This window comes from Narcine bancroftii, chromosome 6 (genome assembly GCF_036971445.1).
Source record: "Narcine bancroftii isolate sNarBan1 chromosome 6, sNarBan1.hap1, whole genome shotgun sequence".
Taxonomy (NCBI): domain Eukaryota; kingdom Metazoa; phylum Chordata; class Chondrichthyes; order Torpediniformes; family Narcinidae; genus Narcine; species Narcine bancroftii.
Window position 1 is genome coordinate 200,947,118 of NC_091474.1, and position 23,376 is coordinate 200,970,493.

General features: G+C 44.3%; 1 protein-coding gene across 5 annotated transcripts in view; it reads right to left on the bottom strand.

Moving 5' to 3' along the window:
* The window catches only part of eif2b4 (eukaryotic translation initiation factor 2B, subunit 4 delta), a 91,495-nt gene that overhangs the window by 67,881 nt on the left and 238 nt on the right, over positions 1 to 23,376 (bottom strand). For 2 of the 5 annotated variants that reach the window (XM_069887195.1, XM_069887198.1), the window contains exon 1: positions 21,333 to 23,376. This exon is cut by the window's right edge. The exons of 1 other annotated variant lie outside the window; for it this stretch is intronic. Coding sequence is in view for 1 of the 4 variants with exons in the window: in XM_069887196.1 (XP_069743297.1) it covers positions 19,045 to 19,114 (70 nt within the window). In the remaining 3 variants the exon portion in view is untranslated. Of the gene's footprint in view, positions 1 to 19,044; positions 19,154 to 21,332 lie in introns of those variants that run through there. 2 more of the 5 variants (XM_069887196.1, XM_069887193.1) reach the window with 2 other exon arrangements.

Here is a 23,376-nt window from a genome sequence, read left to right on the forward strand (position 1 = left end):
TTATTGTCATGTAATATTACATTTAGAATGTAATATAAAAGAAATTCTTTAACTTTTGTCTACTGTAAGGCAGAGAGCCGCCACTTTGTCCAGCGCCCGTCACAGAGACCTACGTGATGTTCCTAGGCGTTCTCCCCTCCAAGTACTGACCAGTTCTGAACTTCTGAGATCAGACAGGAGTACAGACCAACAGGAAAAAGCTGTTTATTGGATTAGGAGAGAGGAAAGATGAGAATTGAATGTGGGAGGTGTGAGGTTTGGTTGTGATTGGCCGCCTTAGCACCTACCCCTGTGACCACGGGAGATTCTCTACTGCACCCACACCTTCTCTGTCATCACTATTCAGGGCCCCAAACAGTCTTTCCAAATGAGGGACTACTTCACTTGTGAATTTGCAGGGGTTATCTACTGCATCCAGTGTTCTCTGTGTGGTCTCCTCTACATCAGAGAGACTGGACACGAACTGGAAGATTGCTTCATTGAGCACTTTGACTCTGTAGCCATAATAGTAAGAATAAGTTGTCTTCTTGCAAGGATGTGCGAGGTAAGTGGAGGACCTTGAAAAGGTAAAATTTTGGGAGAACAGAATTTGTATATTCCTATCAGGATTAAAGGCAAAGATGACCTTGGTTTTCAAGGGATGTTTAGAATCTGGCTCGGAAGGAGAGAGAGAGATGTATAGCAGGGTATAAGAGCAAATGAGGTACTTGAGGAGTATTAAAAAAAAGCAAGAAAAATCAAGAAAGAAATCAGGACTGCTAAAAGACACAAGACTGCTGTGGTAAACAATGTGAAGAAAAATCTTAAGGTTTCTACACGTATATTAAGAATCAAAGGATAGTAAGGGACAAAATTGGTCCCCTTGAAAATTAGTGACGTCAGCTATGTATTGGAGCCGAAAGTGATGGAGAGGTGGGGGGGGGGGGGGGGGGGAGATCTTAAATGGTTTTTTTGCATCAGTATTTTCTCAGGAAACTGGCTGAGTCAAGGGAAGTTAGGAAAAGAAGTAGTGAGGTCATGGAACTGATACAGATTAAAGAAGAGAAGGTGCATGCTGTCTTTACTCAAATAAGGGTTAATAAATCCTCAAGGCCCGACAAGATATTCCTGCGGACCTTGAGGAAATTGAAGGGGTTTTGGAAAAAATATTTAAAATGTCCTTAGGCACAGGTGTGGCTAGCATAGTAATAAGATATTTAATGAGTTGTTTACAAGATAATTTATCCATGTAAATAACCAACTCCATGGTCCAGAGAAACTATCTCATTTTCACTGTACACTGTGAGTTTATGGTATGAACGACATATAAACGTGATTTCACTTGATGCTGAAGGATTGGAGGGTAACACATGGAAATTATAGGCAGGTGAGCATGAGGTCAGTTGTAGGTAAATTATTGAAAGGTATTCTAAGAGATCAGATATACATGTAGTTGGATATCCAAGGAGTAGTTGTATGGTTGATTGTGCTTAACAAATTTGATAGGGTTTTGAAGAGATTACCAGAAATATTGATGAAGGAAAGGCTGTGGATGTTATCTATGTGGGCTTTAGAAAGGCATTTGACAAGGTCTCAGATGGGAGTTAATCCTGAAGGATTCGACATTGGCTATTCAGAAGAAGAGAGTGGTGGTGGATAATTGCTTCTCAAACTGGAAGCCTGTGACTAGTGGTGTGCCTCAGGGATCAGTGCTAGGGCCATTATTGTTTGTCATCTATATCAATGATCTGGATGATAATGTGGCAAACTGGATCAGCAAGTTTTCAGATGACGCACAGATTGGAGGAAATGTGGACAGCGAGGAAGGCTTTCAAAGCTTGCAGGGGAATCTGGACCAGCTGGAAAAATGAACTGAAAATTGTCAGATGGAATTTAATGCAGGCAAGTGTGAAGTTGTGGTGGCGCACTTGCTCAGGGCAAACCGGCCCCACTTGTAACGCCACATGGCAGGGCAGCCATTGGAAGATGGCGCCGTCAGGGGTTTCTTCCGCAGTCGAATCTCCCACGTGGCGCACGCCCCAAGCAGCTTCTGTGACATCATCACGTATAGGTTGACTGAGCCATGATGACCTTAAAGGGCCTTGCGCCAAATTCAAATAAAACAATCGTTAACGACCCTCAATGTGGTAGTTGAGTTTATTTCACTGCTCACACTGCCACAGTGGTGACCCTGACAAGCCCAGACTCCTTTCTGGACTAAAAAAATACCATGGATTTGGCAGAGTTTAAAGCTGTCTCCATCAAGCTTCCCCCCTTTTGGACCCACTGACCAAGAACGTGGTCAACATCTCTGCAGATGCCACGATGTTTTACCACGTCATGAGTGCTCTAGACCAAGATACGGCGGCGAGGGTGGATGACATCATCCATCACCCCCAGCTATGGGCAAGTACATCACCCTTAAAGATCTGCTGCTGGAGACTTTTGGGCTCACCCCCGAGCAACGGGCTTCCAGGCTCCTACACCTAGCTGGGCTTGGGGACCGTAGTCCTTCAGCACTGATGGACGAAGTGTTGGCCCTGGCGTAAAACCACAAGCCTTGTTTTCTCTCTGCCAAATATTCCTGGAGCAAACGCTGGAGGACATTCGGCTGCACCTTACAGATGAGGACTTCTCAGTCCCGAGAAAAGTAGATGCCCATGTGGACACCTTCTGGCTCACGAAGTGGGAGAACGAGGCAGCCCTCAACCTCATGGCACAACCAGGAACCAGCTGACCGTCACCCGTCCCCAAGATAAAGGCAAAGGAGGGCCAGACATCCTGTTGTTTCTACCACCAGCCCTGGGGAGTGCAAGCCCGTAAGTGCCGGCACCCGATCTCGGGGTCCAACACTGCGGGCGACCAACGGCTCCACCATCAGGACCTACGGCACCCGCAGGGCACAGATCCAGATCGGGAAGGAGAAGTTCCACTGAAGGTTCATCCTAGCCTCCATGGGCACCGCGCTGTTGGGGGCCAACTTCATGAGGGTTCACGATCCGCTGGTCGTCATGAAGGGCAAAAGGCTGGTCAATGCCCGAATGTGCCACTCCACACGACTGGAAACAGCAGACGTCTGCAGGCCCGAAATTGCCGCCGTAGCCATCACCAGAGATGAGTTGGCCGACATTCTCTGCGAGTTCCCCACCAACCTAGAGCCACAGTTCAACACCACCATGCCCCAGCATGGGGTTTTTCACCACATCACCCGCTGCATGCTAGGCCCAGACGGCTGCCACCCGAGAAGCTCCAGCAAGCAAAGGAGGAGTTCTCCAGACACCAAGAACTTGGAATCATCCGGTGCTCGTTCAGTGCCTAGGCATCGCCGCTCCATATGGTCCTGAAATCGTCTGGGAGCTGGAGACCATGTGGGGACTACCATCGTTTAAACAATGCAACCACCCCCAACAGGTACCCAGTGCCCCACATACAGGACTTCGCCAACCTCCATGGCACACAGGCCTTCTCCAAGGTGGACCTCATGCGGGGATACCATCCAGATGACGTGGGTAAGATGGCCATTATCACCCCATTTGGCCTCTTTGAGCTCCTGCGTATGCTCTTTGGCCTAAAGAATGCAACCCAAACGGTCCAGCGCCTCATGGACACAGCTGGGAATGACTTGGACTTTGTGCTCATTTAATTGGATGATATACTCATTGCCAGACATAGCCGCGATGAACACAAAGCCCACCTTCGCACCTTCTTTGCTCGGCTGGCGGATTTTGGCCTCACAGTCAACGCAGACAAATGCCAGTTCTGCAAGGAGACCCTCCAGTTCCTGGGGCACACCATTTTGGCGGCCGGGGCCACACCAGTGCCAGACAAGGTGACGGCCATCCTATGTTTCCCCAAACCCCCAACACTCAAAGACCTCCAGGAGTTCATGGGGATGGTGAACTTTTACCATTGTTTATCCCTGGAGCTGCTCGCACCATGCACTCATTGTTGGCACTGATGGCCACCAAAGAAAAGGCTCTATTATGATCGGTAGAGGTGGACAGGACTTCCGTTGCGACGAAGGAGGTCCTAGCCAATGCGACACTACTAGTACACCACGGCCGGAGGCACACATGGCACTCTCTGTAGACGCTTCAGCTACAGCAGTGGGGGGGGGGGGGGGTCCCTGAAACAGTGGCTTGATGGACATTGGTGCCCGCTGGCCTTTTTCAGCAAGCAGATGCGCCTGCCGGAACTCAAATATAGCGCCTTCGACCGGGAGCTCCTGGCACTGTACTTGGCCATCCGCCATTTTTGCTATTTCCTCAAGGGCAGGCCATTCACAGTCTTCATGGATCGCAAGCCTCTCACCCAGGCACTGGCGATGGCCAAGGATCCGTGGTCCGCCATACAACAGCGTCACCTCTTGAACGTGTCGGAGTTCACGACTGACATCCGACACAGGGCCAGCAATGACAATGTGGTGGCGGATGCACTCTCGCGTCCCACCATCAACACTCTCGCCCTGGCCTAGATTAAGCCCAACTGGCCCAGGCCCAGAGGGACGATGCAGAGACGCAGGCCTTGCGGACTGCCATCTCGGGCCTCGAACTCAAGGACGTCAAAAAGTTGCCCAAAAGCCCGGACACACTGCTCTGCGATGTGGCATGCCGCATCCAGTAGTCCCGCCACACTGGAAAGTGAGGGTTTTCAGCCTAGTCCACAACCTCGCTCACCCAGCAGTGAAAATGACGGTGCGAATGGTCACAGAGCGGTTAGTGTGGCATGAGCTTAAGAAGGAGGTGGCGGAGCTTATCATGAACTGCACCAGGTGCCAGACCTCCAAGGTCCATAGACATACGCAGGCGCCCGAACAGAACTTCGACTCAGTGGCTCGCAGGTTCCAACACATCAACGTTGATATCATTGGACCCCTGCCGGTACAGTGTCAAGGGAGTCTCATTACCTCTTCACAGTGGTCGACCACGCCACAAGCCTCAGGCTATCCCGATCAAGGAAGACTCTGCGGAGACGTGCGCCAGGACTCTGGTCAACCAGTGAATCGCCCAATTCAGAGTCCCAGCACACATCACCAGCAACAGGGGCGAGCAGTTCATATCCACCCTGTGGACCCAGATGGCAAAACACCTAGTGGTGAAGCTCCACCACACCACGGCATGCCACCCACAGTCCAACGGGTTGGTGGAGAAGTTCCACAAGCACCTGAAGGCATCGCTCATGCCCAGGCTCTCCGGACCAGATTGAGCGGACGAGCTACCCTGGGTCCTCCTTGGGATTAGGACGGCGACCAACAAGGACCTACAAGCCTTGGCGGCGGATGGTGTACGGCGCACCGCTTTCAGCTCAGACCCCGACACTGCAGCCACCAACACAAACCTGCTGGTGGACCTCCACAGGAGACTGGGCTCCCTGGCTCCCCCACCCCCAGCACGCCACAACACCTGGCCAATCCACATCCCCAAAGAACTCGATTCGGCTCAGTTCATTTTCGTGCGAAGGGAGCCGCAGCGTGCACCGCTGCAGTGACCGTATGAGGGGCCGTACAAAGTCTTGCCGTACCGGCGGAAACTTCACCCTAGACACTGGCCCATCTGGACTTATCTCAGCCGGTGCAGACAGCCAAGCATAAGCGACGGGGCCGCCCACCCAAGTGGCGGGATGCATAGCTGGTTCTGGGGTGGTGGAGGGGAGGGGGGGGTTGTGTGGCGGCGCACTCGCTCAGGTCATAACAGCCCCACTTGTAACGCCATGTGGTGGGGCAGCCCTGGGAAGACTGCACCGTCGGAGGTTTCTTCCCCAGTCGAATCTCCCGTATGGCGCGCGCCCCAGGCAGCTTCTGTGATGTAATCACGCACAGGTTGACTGAGTCAGCACTGCCCTTAAAGGGGCACACACCAAATTCAAATAAAACAGTTGTTAACGACCCTCAACGTGGTGGCTGTGTTTCTTTCACTGCTCACACTGCCACAAGGTGTTATATTTTGGAAGGACTGTTATTTTCTGGAAGCTGCTGTAGAAAATCGACTATTCGGCCCGTTGTTTCTTGACTGAGCACAGCCACATAGTAATACTTGGTTTCATTCCTGACCTGGAATTGGGCCTCTGTCTGCTGAAACCACACCAGTGGCTGAATAGTCCAGAATACTGGTAGCTTCAGGAAACTGTGTTAGCACCGCTCATTATCTATTTGGTTTCAAACACTTTTGAACTGTCGGGGTCACCAATATGGCGGTGTGCCACAACGAGCAAAGGAGGTTGATTGTGTTGAGCAAGAAGTGAGAAAAAACTAGCAGAGTCCAGCGATGTCTCAGTGCAAAGTCTTTTACTCAAAACCAAAACCAGTGATTCCAACACCCACGCCCTCTCCCTTTAACTCCCATGTCTGGTGGGGCAGAAATGACATGGGATCCCAGTGCGAGTCTCTAAAATCCTGCTAGATGCCATCAGTGCTGATGACTGCTGGGGCCGGTTTGCTCACTGCATAGGGATAATTTACATGGTAACAGGATATTGTTCATTATCACAAACAAAGGTAAGTCAGGCTATGGGCATTGCAGCATCCATAGAAAACAAAAGGCAGTCAACATTTCAGCCCTGAGGGCTTCTTCACAGCACAGTGACCAATTAACCTATGAACCCTTACATCATTGAAACATTAAAGGAAACTGGACACCCTCAGAAAATCCACATGGTTACAATGAGAATATACTAACTCCTTTCAGACAGCAGTATATTCAAACCCACATCTCAGGCGGTGAAATACCGTTGGACTAAGGCTACGCTAACTATGTTGTCCTATGTATATTGTGCATATGCACTGAAATTCTTGCATTCAGTGCCTGAACAAGTACTTCAATAAATAAAAGCTATAATAGAATACACCAAATTTAAAAGTTGTAACTAATACAATAGATAAAATATATTCAGATACTATGGTGGAAGAAAAGCAACATTACAATAGTGCAGACAGTTCTTTTTGTAGTGTCAGAGCAGTCTACGATTAGCGCAACAAGAAGGTTCAAGTGTCAGATAGCCATTGGAAAAAAAACTATTTGTTGAACATAGAAGTGCTGGTCTACAGGCTTCTGTGTCTTCTACCCAAAGGTAGCAGTGAGAAGATGTTGAGAGCAGAGAGATGGAGGTCCTTTATGATATTGGCTACCTCTTGAGGCAGCGCCTCACAATGGTGTTTTCAAAAGATGGGAAGTCAGAGCTGGCCATGGACTGGCCTGGCTATGCTTGGTACTTCTGCAGCATTCAAAGTTCTTGAGCATTTGAATTATTGAACTGGGCTGCGATGCAACCAGTCAGTACACTTTCCACTGTACCTGTTGGGAGTATGATAGCATTCAATGCAGAATCTCTTCAGATTTCAAAGTAAAGGCATTGGCGTGTCTACTTTATTGTTGCTTCAATATGCTGGCTCCAGGTCTTCAGAAATATGGACTTCCAGGAACTTAAAGGTAATATGCCTCTCCACCTCTGCCCCAGCACTGTGGACAGGTGTGTGGTTCTTTTGTCTCTCCTTCCTAAAATCAACAATAAGCTCCTTGATCTCAGTGATGTTTAGAGCAAATTAGTTGTTCTGGCCCTACCCAATCAGATTCAGACATATCATTTCCAGTTCTTCAGCCAACAACAGTAGTGTAGTCAGCAAATTTATTGAATGCATTGGAGCTAAATAGTAGTCATGAGTGCAAAGGGACCAAGTATGTAGCATTGAGGCATCTCTGTGTTGATGGCAATCAGCACTGGTTGGGGTTCACCAACCAAGAAATCAAGGATCCAGTTGCATAGGGATAAAGCGAATCCCAAATTCCTCAATTTAAGCATACGTTTTTTTTTAAGTTCGTTTATCATCATCCAACTGTTCAAGGGCAACCTGGCAAAACAGCGTTCTCGGGTGCTTGGTGCAAAAACATGCAAACACACCACAGACAAATGATACATATGCAGACATTTATACAGATAAAATAATTAAATATTGTTTAATAAACTGTAGAATCTTGGAGGGTTAATATGAGCAGTTCATTCAGATGTTCAGCAGTCTCACTCCCTGTGGGAAGAAGCATTTTCTCAGCCTAGTGGTTCTGGCTATGATACTCATGTATCTTTCCCAATGAGAGTAGCTGAAATAAACAGTGTGCAATCATTTTGAACACCCCCATTAAACAATGATCCCCAAGTAGATCACATCATTGGGGGAGAAGGAGATTCCAGTCATCCTCTCTGCTACTTTCATGGTCCTGTGGATTGACCTCCGATCTAATGCCTTACAGCAACTATACCACACAGTGATATAGCCAGTCAGGACGCTCTCAACAGAGCTACTGTAAAAAGTTGACAAGATGGTGGCTGGTAGCCTTACCCGTCTCAGTCTTCTCATGAAGAGCAATTGCTGTTGCACCTTCCTGACAAGTGAGGAAATGTTGTGTGACCAGGATAGGTCACTTGTTAAGTGGACTCCAAGGAACTTGGTGCTCTCTAATCTTTCTACTACTGAGTTATAGTGTCATGGAGGGTTGTCAATCCTGGTCCTACTGAAGTCCACAATCATGTTCTTTGTTTTGTCCACATTGAGACTCAGGTTGTTATTCTCACACCATATCACGAGATTTTCCATCTCTTCTCTGTAGTGCGACTCTCATTGTTGCTGAGCCCAACTACTGTTGTGTCATCTGCAAACTTTTTTTTTTAAAAGATATTTTTATTAAAAGAAAATAGCCATATTTTTATGAACAGATACACACAAAAAAACAAGCAAACAAACAAACAAAGTGGTCACTCCCACCGCAACTCAGGTATGGTTGAAATTTCTCCCACGTTCGCAAATGAAAAATTGCAAAAATAAAATTTGATAAAAGTAAAGTATGAGGTCCTTGTGTATATTAATAAGGTATATATTACTACTTTAATCAGATATTAGGAATATGGGAGGACAGGTATCAGTACTAATTCAGTTGCTAAAGAGGTGTAATGATGGTAATAAGGCCAAAAAAGAGCCCCATATATTTTTTCATATGTTGCTGGTTTCCTCCTCATACTATACAAAATCTTTTTAGGATGTTAACTTGTTTAATCGTTGCCTCTGTGAAGGAGGAAAATCCGATTTCCAGTTTGGTAGGATACACATTTTCCTAGCTGTGGCCACAAGCAATATTTTTTTAATTGTGGTTCACATGAAGCTCTCCCAAAATCCAGATTAAATTTTGGTTTTTATAATATCTGAGGTTATTCTAACAATGCATTTCCAAAAGTCTTCCAGATAAGAGCAATTCCAAAGCATATGAAGTAAATCTCTGTTGCAAGTTTTATATCTCTGACAATTGGGAGGGGTTATGGTATATTTTTTGCAGTCTATGTGGAGTGGAGTAGGTCCTATTAAAGATATTAAAGTGTATTTGTCTATGTTTTGTTGAGATTAATACAGTTTGGGATATTTGAAGAGCATTTCAACAATCATTATAATTGCATTCAAGATCTGATTCCCATTTATTTTTGATATCACTCAATTAAGTGGACTCCAAGCTGTTTAAAATAATATAAATAGACTATGTTTGACCCTTTGTAGCTTCACTAAGCAAGTGCTTTTCAAATGGGGATTCTAATCTGAAAATATTTGAATAAATTATAATTTGGTAGATTGAATTTACTAGACAATTGTTGAAAATTGGCGAAGTTATCTTGGAATATAAATCTTCAACTTTTTTTTTTAACCATTTTTAACCCAATTTTTAAAAATTCCATCTGCTATCAGGTTATTTCACACAGGAGCTTTCCCAAATAATGAGATATTTATACCAATAACTGTGCAGAGCTTCTTGCCATAATGCAAAAGAATTTAGAATTTATAGGGTTCTTAGTACTATTTAAGAGTATTTTCTTAGATGTTAAAAAAGGAAGAATTTTTAAGGGAATATTCTTTAGTTGATGTTGTTCAATAGGAAGCCATCTAGTCTCATTGTCCTCAGAGTGTAACCAACATCATATTGGACAGAACTGAGCTGCAAAACAGCAATATTTAAATTAGGAAGATTTAAACCTCCCATTGGGTAAGGGGCCTGAAAAGTTGAGAGTTTAACTTTAGGGACTTTACCTTTCTGTAAGAAGCTGGACATTGATTTGTTTAATTCATTAAATTGTTTTTAGAATCTTAAATGGAACACATTGGAATAAATATAGAAATTTGGGGAGTACAATCATTTTAATTATAAGTTCACTCTACCAATGAAAGGTAACAGCAGTTCTGTCCATTTCTGAACATCTAATTTAACATGATTGAATGTGATGTAATTATCATTAAGGATTTTGTCTGCAGATCTCCTAATTTCTATGCCTAATCATTTAAATTCATTCGGGCACCATTGCAAGGGTTTGACCGGTGCAGGAACTGACAGCAGGCTGCTGGAGGGTGGAGGGGGGATTGGGCAGCGGGTCCAGTGTGGGGACCGTCAGCGGCAATTGGCGGGAGGGTGCGGGGGGGGGGGGGGGGGAAGCGAGGCAGCAGGACCAGTGCATCGACCAAAAGCGAGCTGCTGGAGTTGGTGGGGGAGGGGAATGGGACAATGGGATCAATGTGGAGACTTGTGGCGGGCCGTCGGGGTCGGTGGGGGGGGGGGGAGATATGGGACAGAGCAGAGGGGACCAACAGCAGACTGACATTGTTCCCAAGTCCAAAAAAATCCAAAATGCTCTGGTCCCAACCATTTTGGATTCAGGGATTTGTACCTGTATAACTGCTCTTTCCAATATTTTGAGTTTATAAATATATACATGCATACATACAGATAATCTCATACATAGGTAAAAACAAGAACACATATTAACAAATAGCTGTAAAACAACCTATGAAAGAGACAAAAAAAATGTAAAAAAAACAAAAAGTATTCTTATAATCTAAACCTTCCCTTGTGAAATTATGATTAAACATATATGTTCCAATAATGCATGAAAGGACAACCAAACCATAAAATGGGATCCAATAACCTTATAAATTCAGAAAATAATTAAGGACTCTATAAATTTAGAAAATTAAGGTTGACTACATTATTAGAGCATCTAATTTTTTTTTTTTACAGAGCATGCCATCACATCACATAACCATTGAGTATGTGTATGAGGGACAGCATTTTTCTATCTCATAAGTATAGCTCTTCTGACAAGGTATGGAAGGTACTTTCCCAGCAATTGGAAAGCAAGGAACATGACTAAAACATGAAATAATGTACCTTCTGCACTCTTACATCTATCACATTTTTTACAAGAAATTAAAATAAAATTTATCCAGTTGAACTTTGGAAAAGTAAGCTTCTTGTACTACTTTAAATTGCAATAATGAACGTCGGGCAATAGAGAAGACAAATTAACCAATTTAAAGATAGAATCCCATGTAGCATCAGGAAATTCTTGTTGAAAATCTTGCTCCCATCATTGCTTAGTCTTGTCCAGGGAATTCCACTAGATATCAATAATAACTCGGAGAACTGATAACAACATTTTAGTATTAGGTACCTGTATAACTTCTGAAGTACATTTTTGCTCATTTTTATCTCATCATGCTTCTGGTTGCCTTATGCATTACTTATATCATTTTACTACCTACCTACTATTAGAACCACAGAACTATAGCACAGAAACAGGCCCCTTCAGCTCTTCTAATCTGAGCTGAACCATTTTTCCTTTTGCCTTGACCCAGTGAACCGCACTCCATACCTCTCTCATCCATGTATCTGTCCAAATTTTTCTTAAATGTTAAAATTGAGCCAAAATTTACCACCTCCGCTGGCAGCTTATTCCACACATCCATCACCCTCTGGAAGAAGTTCACCCTCGTATTCCCCCTAAACATGTTCCCCTTCACTCTTTACCCATGTCTGCTAGTTTGCATCTCATCTATCCTGAATGGAGAAAGCCTATCTAAATTTACTGTCTATACCCCTCAATTTTAATTACATCTACCAAATTTCCCCTCATTCTTCTACACTCCCGGGAATAAAGTTTTAACCTGTTTAACCTTTTCCTGTACTCAGTTCCTGAAGTCTGGGCAACATCCTAGTAAATCGTTGTTGCACTCTTTCTATCATATTGATATCTTTCCTGCAGTTAACTGACCAAAACGGCACACAAAATTCCAAATTTGGCCTCACCCAAGTCTTATACAACTTTACCATAACATCCCAACTCCTATACTAAATACTTTGATTTATGAAGGCCAATAAGCCAAAAGCTCTTTACAATCCTCTCCACCTGTGACACAACTTTCAGGGATTTATGTATCTGTATTCCCAGATCCCTCTGTTCTACCGCACTCCTCAGTGCCCTACCATTTACTATGTATGTCCTTTCTTGGTTTGTCCATCCAAATGCAACACCTCACACTTGTCTGCATTAAGTTCCATCTGCCAATTTTCAGCCCATTTTTCCAGCTGGTCCAAATCCCTCTACAAGCTTTGAAAATCTTATTTTCTGTCCACAATGCCTCCAATTTTAGTGCCATCTGCAAACTTGCTGATCTAGTTTACCACATTATCATCCAGAACATTGATATAGATAACAACAATGGTCCCAGCACTGATCCCTGAGGCCCACCACTAGTCACAAGCCGCCTTCAGGTGCATTATCCGCCAAGAATGCGCCAGCAGAAGCGGATTCAGACCTGTGGGATGGTCGTGCAGGTGGCAGCGCTAAAAGTGCAGCACTGGCCTCCTGAAAGGGACAGCTGCACGGGAGGCGCCTTGGAGCACACTCCGGCTCTTGTCCCTTCAGGACGTCAGGGCTGGGGCAGCCGGCGCGGGACTACAGGGCTGGAGCAGCTGGCACAGGACGCTCCAATCTTGACGTCCCGCTCCAGGAGGGGCAGGGAGGGGGTTGTCAGGTGCTCGCCAGCTGATTGTCATCATCCCCTTAGCAGCTGCTTTCAGACGGCTGCATTCAGATACCGGGGGGACCTCAGTGCTCCAGCGATTATTCCTCTTGGAGGATTGGAAAGTGCACCTCAGAGGCGCCTCCTATTCTTTCAGATGGCCTCCCAACAGCCGCATAGAGGGAGAATATGTGGCTTTACATCGAGGTATTTTGGCCACCTGAAAGTGCTTCCAGGCCTCCAGTCTGAGAAGCAATCATCCACCAAGACTTTCTGGTTTCTCTTGACCAGCCATTGTTTTTTTTATATATAATTTTATTTATAGATTTTCCACGTTGAATATACATACATTCTTAAACTTAAAATTGATTAATTACATTGATCAATATACAATGTGGTTATAAAAGAAAAATAAAAAAATATTAGCACCTACATCCCACCCCCCAAGAGAACTAAAAAGATGGAAACAAAATAAAATGAATTAAAAGTGACTCCTATTCAACAAACATAAACCATATGATGTTTGGAGAGGCTATCAAGACTGAGGCTTCCAAAGAAATATTTTAAAAATTAAAGATTAATACCCATCTTTTACATATATGGGCTCCATATTTTCCAAAATACATGAAATTTATTCTTAAAACTATGTTATCTTCTCAAGTGGTATACAACTACGAATTTCAGCATTCCATCTTTCCATACACAAATCAATATCCAATTTCGATGTTATTGCAATATCTTTTCTACATATTACGAAAGCAATTTTCACAAATTCCAATTGATACATAGTTAACATCAAATTTGGACTAATTCCTAAAACATTTCCTAACAAAAACATCATTGGATCTTGAGGGAATTTTACTCCTGTAATTTGTTCTAAACAATTCCCAATACCCACCCAAAATGGTTTTACAATTCCAATCCAAAATACCTATCCAAATACCCAATACCTATCCAAAATGGTTTTACAATTCCTATCCAAATACCCAATACCTATCCAAAATGTTTTTACTTTTGGACATTCCCAGGTGCAGTGCAAAAATGTTCCAATTTCTTGACCACATCTAAAGCACAAATTTGATAATGTTGGTTTCAATTTATTTAATTTTTATGATGTAAAATATAATTTATGTCAGAAGTTGTTATACTGAACCAATCTATATCTCACGTTTATTGTATTTGTCATACCATCTTTACATTCTCCATTCTTGCAATGGAGGGAGTGCAGAGGCAATTCACCAGGCTGATACCTGGAATGGCAGGAATGACTTATGAGGAAAGATTGCGCAAATTGGGATTGTACTCGCTGGAGTTTAGAAGATTGAGAGGGGATCTCATAGAGACATATAAAATTCTGGCAGGACTGGACAGAATGGATGCAGATGGCTTGTTTCCAATGATGGGAAAATCCAGAACCCGGGGCCATGGTTTGAGGATAATAGGCAAACCATTTAGGACCGAGATGAGGAGGAATTTCTTGACCCAGAGGATGGTGAATCTGTGGAATTCATTGCCACAGAGGGCAGTAGAGGCAGGTTCATTAAATATATTTAAGAGGGAATTAGATCTATTTCTTCAGTATAAGGGTATTAAAGGTTACGGAGAGAAGGCGGGGACGGGGTACTGAACTTTAAGATCAGCCATGATCTCGTTGAATGGTGGAGCAGGCTCGAAGGGTCGAATGACCTACTCCTGCTCCTATCTTCTATGTTTTTCTCCAGCCTTTGTTGAATCTAGTTCACTACTTCACCATGAATACCTAGCATCTTAACCTTCCCGACTAATCTCCCATGTGGGACTTTGTCAAAGGCCTTACTCAAGTTCATAAAGACAAATCCACAGCCTTTCCTTCCACAACCTACCACACTCAAAGCCATATTGACAATCTCCCATCAGTTTCTGGCTATCCAAATACTGAGGACAGGACCGAACCTACTGCAGAGGATTTAACAGTTGGTAGGTGCTATAGTAGCACTGAGCTACCGCAAGGGAACTTTGACAACTGTCAAAGAACTGAATCTACTGCAGAGATTTTGACAACTGCTAGGAACTATAATAATGCTGGGCTACCACTAGCTGTCAAAGCATGGAACCATACGCTGGAAGTCCATGGACTCACTGGAGACCGAGCCTGCGGCTATCAACTTCTCTCCACCAATGGAGAGAGCTGGAGGCAATGTGCTGGGCAGTTTAAAAAGCCCAGCGCACTAGTTTTGAAGTGGTGAGTAGGTGGATTGGACTGCAGGCAGTCAGTCAGTCAGTCTTACAGTGCGTGCTCACCCAGCAGCTTTGTTCAGGGGTGCTTGCACTGCTGTCTAGAGCTGTATGTCAGTGTGCTCACCCAGTAGTTTCAGTAGAAAAAGGAAGACTGAGCTAGTTTGTCCACAGCCGTCAGAACTGTTGTCCTGGCAGCAGTTTGGGGAACTCTGATACCCAGAGTATGTGTGGGACTGACAAGGGCCTCTCCTGTCCCTTGACAAGAGGAGGACTTTGTGTGACAGGAGTTACGGGACCACTCAAGCCAGGATGTCCAAAGGAGAGGACTTGTATGACAGAAGGTCACTTGTTAACCCTAATTAGGGCTTTGAAAGACTTGTGTGACAGAAGGTCATTTGTTAACCCTGAAGAGGGCTTTGGAGCAGTAAACCTCGTGTGGTGACCAAGAGGTCACTGTGAAATTCCCAGGTGAAGAAAGTAAAAGGTGGCTGTTTTCGAAACTCAAGCAAGTCTTGTGTTGCCCTGACAGGGTTGAAAGTCTATAGGGACAACGGTCATCTGGATACAGCCTCAAACTAAAAGACCAGAGGGCAAGGAAACAAATAATCCCAAGCCTGGAGACCTGATCCGTGAGCTGATCCTTCTTGACTGATGACGAGACAGACGTGGGGGTTTTGTTTTGGGAATTTTGGTGATTTATCGGGGCATTTCAACTTGGACTATAATGATCTTTGTTTTTTCCTCATGTACGCCATATAATGTTGTTTATATCATCATCATCACGGCCCATCCCTTCGCGAGTGAAGATGAACACTACGCCTTGTAGCTCTTCTGCCCTTACAAAACTTTTTGTAGTTGGCAGATTGTGATGTGCAAATGCAAATTGCGGAACGCCATGTCTTGCGATTTTTTTTGCAAGGCCCTCCCAGTCAGTATGGTTGACATGGAATGACTGGAGGTCACGCTTGATTACATCTTTGTAGCGAAGTCGTGGGCAGCCAATAGGGCAGGGAGCATCTGGTAGCCCTCCATAGAGGACATCTTTGGGCAATCGGCCATCTTCCATATGTACAATGTGGCCAACCCGCCGCAGGTGGCGAGCGTGGATGATTGAGTAGAGGTCCGCACTTCCAGTCTTCTCCAGGACTTCAACGTTCGTGACTCTGTTGCACCATGAGTAGCTTAGGATGAATCTGAGGCAGCAGAAATGGAATGCGTTAAGGCGATATTCTTGCTTTCTGTATGTGACCCAGGATTCCTAGCCGTAGAGAAGAGTACTCAGCATGCAGGCCTCGTAGACTCGAATCTTCAACTTGGTTGAAGTTATCCCACACTTGGGCATGGAGGCGTCCAAAGGCAGTGGATGCTTTTCCCAGGCGTGTGTCCAGTTCTGCATTGAGTGAGTTCATTATTGTCATGGTGGAGCCCAAGAGGCAAAATTTCTCTATGTTGGCGAGCATTGACCCATTGATGGTAATTGAAGAAGTGTCATGGGTTTGTTGGCTAAAGACTACTGTTTTGCCCAGGGTGATTTTCAGACCAAATTCAGTGCAGGCAGATCCAAATGCGTCACACAACGCTTGTAGCTCTGGCTGGGAGTGAGCCACGAAGGCAGCATCATCTGCATAGAGTTCTCTAATCACAACTCTGATTTTGGTCTTGATCCGGAGCCATGACAGATTCAAAAGTTTTCTGGAGCTCCTTGTGCGCCGGGCTATGCCTGAAGTCTCTGGAAAGGCACAGCGCAGAAGAGCAGAGAAGAAAATGCCAAACAGAACTGGAGCAAGGACGCAGCCCTGTTTTACGCCACAGCAGATTGGTAACTCTTCTGATCTCGAGCCGTCAAATTGGACAGTGGCCTGCATATTGTTATGGAACTGGATGATGATGGAGAGTAGTGTGTCAGGACAGCCAAGACGTTTTAAGACATGGAATAGGCCTGATTAACTAACACAGACAAAGGCCGATGAAGCACACATAGAGGGGATTGTGTTATTCGATGCATCTCTCTTGGAGTTGGTGGAAGGTGAAGACCATATCAATAGTTGATCAAGATAGTCGAAAGCCACATTGGCTTTCAGGCAGTATTCTGCTGGTGATGGTTTGCAGGCGGGGGAGGATTGCACAACAGAGTATCTTGCCTGCAAGGCTGAGCAGTGAGATGCCACGGTAGTTGTTGCAGTCTTGACAGTCACCTTTGTTCTTGTCGAGCAGGGGTGTCAAAATCAAATTCACAGAGGGCCAAAATTAAAAACTTGGACTAAGTTGTGGGCCAAACTAAATATTTATTGAAAATTTTCAACATCTGCATGTTTTCTCTTCTTTCAACATATGTAATGTTAAACTTTTTCTTATTAAAATAAATGTTTAATAATAGTTTTGGTTAAACTCTTTCCAGAAGAAGCATTAACAAATGAGAAATAAAATATTCAATAAATAATATTTCTCTATAGCCTTTAAGCTCCTTTTAAATGTTTTTTTTTCACAAGCCAACAAGTCAAAAAAATAACAACTTGCTTCAATGACAAACGGGTTTGTCTTTTAAAATGATGAACATGTAGTCTGCCTCCCACCTGTCTTGAAAGGTCCTGTTTTCTGTCTTTCGTTTGGCCATTTTTCGTAAGGCCATTTTACAAGCGAGTTCGGCGACGGGTCGCAGATGCTAATGAAAGTAAAGAGAGGAGGTGGGGGCGATTAGCGGGCTGACGGGCCGGCGCCAACGCATTTACAAAGCATTCTGGGATTTCTAGTATTAGCTGTGCATGTGCTATACTGGCGCAGTGGCCAGCTCTAATACATATTTGATATGATCTTGCGGGCCAAATATAATTATATCACGGGCCAAATTTGGCCCGCGGGCCTGAGTTTGACATGTGTGTTGCAGAGGGTCACAATGTTTGCATCCCACAGATCTTTGGGGTCACAGCGGTGGAGCCAGCAGGTTTTGAATAGTATTGTGAGTTTGGAGACGAGCGTTTCGCTGCCTAGCTTCAAGATTTCAGAGGGGATACCATCGATTCCAGGTGATTTGTTATCTTTCATGCAGTTTATATAAAATTGCCATTAAAGCAGGTGTTTGGGTGTTAAGGTTATCAGGTTAATTCTATAATTGTTAATAAATTTTGTGTTAAACTTAACCCATTCGTTTACATGTCTCCCATTTGCTGCTGGGGAGTGTAACACTTGGAACACATTCCAATAATTTACCTACCACTAATATTAGTCTCACTGGCCTATAATTTCCAGGGTTACTTTTGGAGCCTTTTTAAAAAGAATTGAACAACGTGAGCTACTGTCCAATCCTCTGGCACCAACACCCGTGGCTAGGTATATTTTAAATATTTCTGCCAGAGCCCGTGCAACTTCTACATTAGCCTCCCTCAAGGTCCAAGAGAATATCTTCTCAGGCCCTGGGGATTTTACCTGCCCTTATTTGCTTTAAGACAGGAAGCACATTGTCCTCGTTCATCTTGAATGCTTCACTGCTTGTTTTCCTTAGTTCCCACGTCTCTGTTCTTCGTTCTTAGTCGGGAAGGTTCAGATGCTAGGTATTCATGGTGAAGTAGTGAACTAGGTTCATTTGTACTGAAGCAGCTTCCAGTTGTGCCAAATTATTGCAGCAGAAAACATTACATCTCCCTCTCCCCCCTCCCTTAGGCTGCTTTTCCCCTATTCTCTTTGAAAACCTCCAGCTAACTACGGACGGATGAGGGGAAATGCTGGACAAAAGCATAATTTAAGATCCTAACCAAGTCCATTTCAAATCTTGGTGCAGATTGAACCTGATGACTTCGGCTGGACAAACAGAAAAAGAACCATCAACCATGACCAGCAGTGAGTAGCCGTGACCCTTGAGGGGAGGCTCGGAAAAGCAGCACACTCTGTCAGAGGGATTGCATCAACTTCCGGTGATCAGGCCACGCCGGAGCACTTTAAAATTTAAAAACTAAAATCAAACCGAATCTTTATCATTCATCATTTCCTTGGCCTGAATGAGTGGGGATATATTTTTAAAAAAACCTCACCCGGAGCAGGACCGCTCACAGCACTAATCCCAGCCGACGCTCCAGACGATGCTCCATGGACTTCAGACATAGCGCACGTTCGTTCCTCCTGCGCCTGCGCGTCCTCGCGTCAGCCTGAGTGCAGGTCCCCGCATCGTGCTGACGTTGGGTGTTTAAATCCCACAAAACTTGCAAGGATGCCTCGCAGAAACCAGAACACAAGAGGAAAGTCAACCCTCTGGAGGAACTCCGTGGAAGCAAAGAGGGCTTGTATCAGGATTGAGAGTAAAAGCAAGGAGGAATGAAGGCATCTTGACAGATTTTTAAATGAACGAGACACAAGATTAATGCAGGAAAGTGGAATTGATAAAAACATGAGAGTCAATATAGACTCAATGGCTCTTTTATTGTCTTACAACCCGATTGTTCAATTTGCTTCTTATTTAACATTTACAATGGAGCAATCAGATATCTACAAATTCTGGAGTAACCAAATGCAGTTGAAATAGCCACACACCCATTTCACATTCAGTTCAGGACACTGCAAAATGTTTTTTACCAACGACCAATGTGGGAGTTGTTTTGTTAAAAAAAACCACGAAGCTGGAGAAATTCACAAGGTCAAGCAGAGTCCTTTATATAGCAAAGGTAAAAATGCATAACTGACGTTTGAGCCCTTCATCTAGGTAGCAGCGATCAAGGGGAGGAGGGATGACTAGAGATGTTCTGAGCCTGCTGACATTTTCCCACACCTTAATGAGACCGCAGAGCCCACCTCACTGTCAAAATACAAAGGAGGAAAAACCCAACACCCAAGCCCAACCAACCAATTTTCCCTTGCAACCGTGTCTGCCTGTCCCACATCGGACTTGTCAGCCACAAACGAGCCTGCAGTTGACGTGGACATTACCCCTCCATAAATCTTCATCTGTGAAGCCAAGCCAAAGAAGAATATAAAGGACACTTTGACTTGCTGAGTCTCTCCAGTATGTGTTTTTTAACTTCAACCAAGGTATCTACAGATTTTCGTGTATTCTGAACAAAAGACTGGGGAGGAGGTGGTCGCAAGGTGATAGGTGGAGAAGGGAGGAGATCAAGCGGAGGAGGGATGCCTAGGTGAAAGGAAGGGAAGAGAGGGAGGAGAACTGGAAAGGGAAAAGGAAGAGGGAGAGGATCAGGTTAGCAGAAACCAGAAAAGTCTATGTTAATGTCATCTGGCTGGAGAGTGTCCAGACAGAAAATCAAGTGTTCCTCCAATTTGTAGGTGATCTTGGTGGGACAGAACATAAGGTCATGGACAGATGTGGGAGTGTGAAACAGAACTGAAATGGTTGACTACTTGGAGGTCTCTGTTACTGGTGTGGACTGAGCGAAGGTGCTCAGTGAGAAGCAATCTCCCAGTCCATCCAATGTAGAGAAGGCCACAAAGGCAGCACCGGATGCAGTAAATCAGTCCTTCGGATACACGTGAAGTGATGCTTCACTTGAAAGGCAATCAAATCGAAGCAAGCTCCAAAGCAGAATTCCATTACCCCCTTCTCATACTCTTAAAGTCTTACAAGTGCTTCTTTCTAAATTGCTTATCCAGTTCCCTTTCCTAGGCACTAATAGACTCCATTTCCACCACTACAATCAATGAATTCCAGATTTTCAGTATTTCATAAGTAAACATGTTTCTTTGCCTTCCACCTTTAGCTCATTAAAAAAGATTAATTAAAAAAACATTAATATCCTTGAGCAATATACAAAAATGCTGAATAAACTTAGAAGATCAGGCAGTTACTTTGGAGTAAAAGGCAAACAACGTTTTGGGCCTATGCCCTTTGTCAGAAATCAATAAAAAAAAGGTCAGGTGATAGAAGGAGAGGGGACAGAAGTGCAGAGTTGGCATCAAAACAAATCTAATCCAGGGTGGGGGGAACATTAGGATAACCGTGGTGGGGGGGTGGGAGGCCACAAACTGTCATTCGAGAACTCAATCTATTATGTAAATAGTTGATAATAAGAATTTGCCACCAACAACCAATACACCAACTAAGTTTCAATTTAAAAACATCCTGCAGTCTTTCACACCCCCCCCACCCCCCATTGCACAAAATATAGCCTATGTGCAAGCTGTGTCTTTCTCTCTCACACACAATGCACAAATCCACTGCATTGTGCGTGTCATCAGAACATCATTTCAAATAGACTATATACTTCTCTCTTACTGAATAAATGCAGACAAACCCAAAAATCATTCAACATTTTGTGTAATAATCATGAAAGCCGATGCTGGCTTCATAAAGTGAATTAAACACCTGGCTTACCTTTAGAAGAGTTGCAATTGGCGTGTGTTGGTGCTGAATCTCCTAATAATGCTGTCTTTCCACTCAGTTGTGCATTTTTGGTTTAAGTCTCTCTCAAACGTAAGCTGAACCAACTGAGCCTTCTTTTTGTGGAGCATTGCGTTTCTCAGAGTGGAGAATGAATTCTCACACAATGCTGTGGTTGCACCAAATGTTAAGGCATGTTTGAAAGCAGTAATTACACTGGGCATTCAGATCAGATGTGTGTGGTACCTTGAGGGGATATGCTGTGTAGTCCAATCCCCCTCGATTAGCTGTGATTGTCCTTGTGAGTTGAAAAACTGTTTAGTAACTTTGTACAGTTACGAGCCCATAGGACACCAAATCCCAGCAGCAATAGATATTCACCAAGACGAATGCTTACTTAAACAAAAGTTGCTTTTAATTATCTTTAAACATGAAATCAGAATCCCACTTTAACTTATCACTATTGACTTAACTAACCCAATTTAACCCCCTTCTAATTCTAAGCGCATGTGTATGTAGTGTGTGTGTAAGTTCAGAAAAGTTCTTTGGTTCACAGTCCAATCTCACTTCTCATTCCTCCAAGTTCACTGGTTGCAGGCAATTCTTATACTGTGCACAGAATTTAACATTAATAAGGTTCATCAGGCTTTGGTGCTTGAAAGGTAAATGGATACTGCTCAAGAAGATTCTTGTCAGTTTTCAGAGAGAGATTTGTTGTTCCAGGACATCCACAACTGATTCCTTTTTAATCAGTCACTTAGCCACTTGCTGACAAAACTTGCCCCCTCAGAGATCTCCAGATGATAACCTCTTTCTTTCAGGTCACCACAGAGGTCCTTTTTGTTTCCCTTATTCCAAGTGAAACATTAGACAGCCAGTTCCCTCCTCTTGCATGAACCACAAAGGCTTTCCAGGCTGAATTAAGAAGTCACAACCTGTCTTCCAAATGGGGTTTTCCACAAGCTTGCCAGCTTGTCCTGTTCCAGTCCCAACTGCTGTTGCTGGCTGTAACACTGTAGAACTGATCTGTGTGTGTGTGTGTGTGTGTGTGTGTGTGTGTGTGTGTGTGTGTGTGTGTCTCTCTCTCTCTGAGATAAAGCCTGTTTGACTCTCTCTGCTTGCAAAACCACACATCCCTCTTAGAACAGCTCCAGACAATCTGCGGCTCCGACAAAATCTTTCATCTGTTGCCTTTTTGTAAACAACAATCCATTAGTGGTCTCTTGGGCACTCTCCAAAGCTCTTGCAAAAGCTGTGGGTCCGATATGTCTAGCATTAGCAGAGCTCCAGTATTTCAAATAAGATGTTTTTAAGTGTTTTTATGTGACCTACTCTAACAAACCTTTCCCAATTTATCTCCCAAAAACATAGCTATATACTCTGTCACAGTTCTCTATCTCAACTCTAGGTGATCATAATATGCTTCGCAGCCTTTACATCAAGAAATGTATCACTTTCTGGATTCGGGGCAACAAGTGCACTAGCCAACTGTGAGTTGTGCTCGCTGAATCTGTGATCCATCTCTCCAAGCACTGAATCAACAGTGTGTGGTACAGTCGCTGAAGTTCTATTTTTTCATCATCATCCCTGTGCTCTATACTTCCCATAATGACATATTCATGATCATTCATGTTGACTTTGGGGATCGAGGGCCTCGGTGATGCACTTATTAAACTTCTCGTCACGGCGGAGTTTTCGTCCACAAGCTGTTGCACTGGCCGCAATATTTAAACCTTCCATCAAGTCAATGCCCTCTCTCTCTCTGTAGAAGTTTGTTTGGTGGGTCCAGAACCGTGTGGACTAACTTGGCAATGAATGAAGAACTGGGCTGGGTCATCTGAGCAGGCCCACAGCCCCCAATCGTAACTCTGCGCCACAGGCCAGCACTGAGTCAATCTCAGTGAAAAGAGATGTTATTGAAGGATTTTCGAGGTGGCCGTGCTGGGCGCATTTGCTCCCTCTTCCATTGATGGAGCTGGGGGAGGCCTTGAAGAACCAGGCAAGTGTAGCCATTTTCTTGTATCAATTTCTGGTCGAA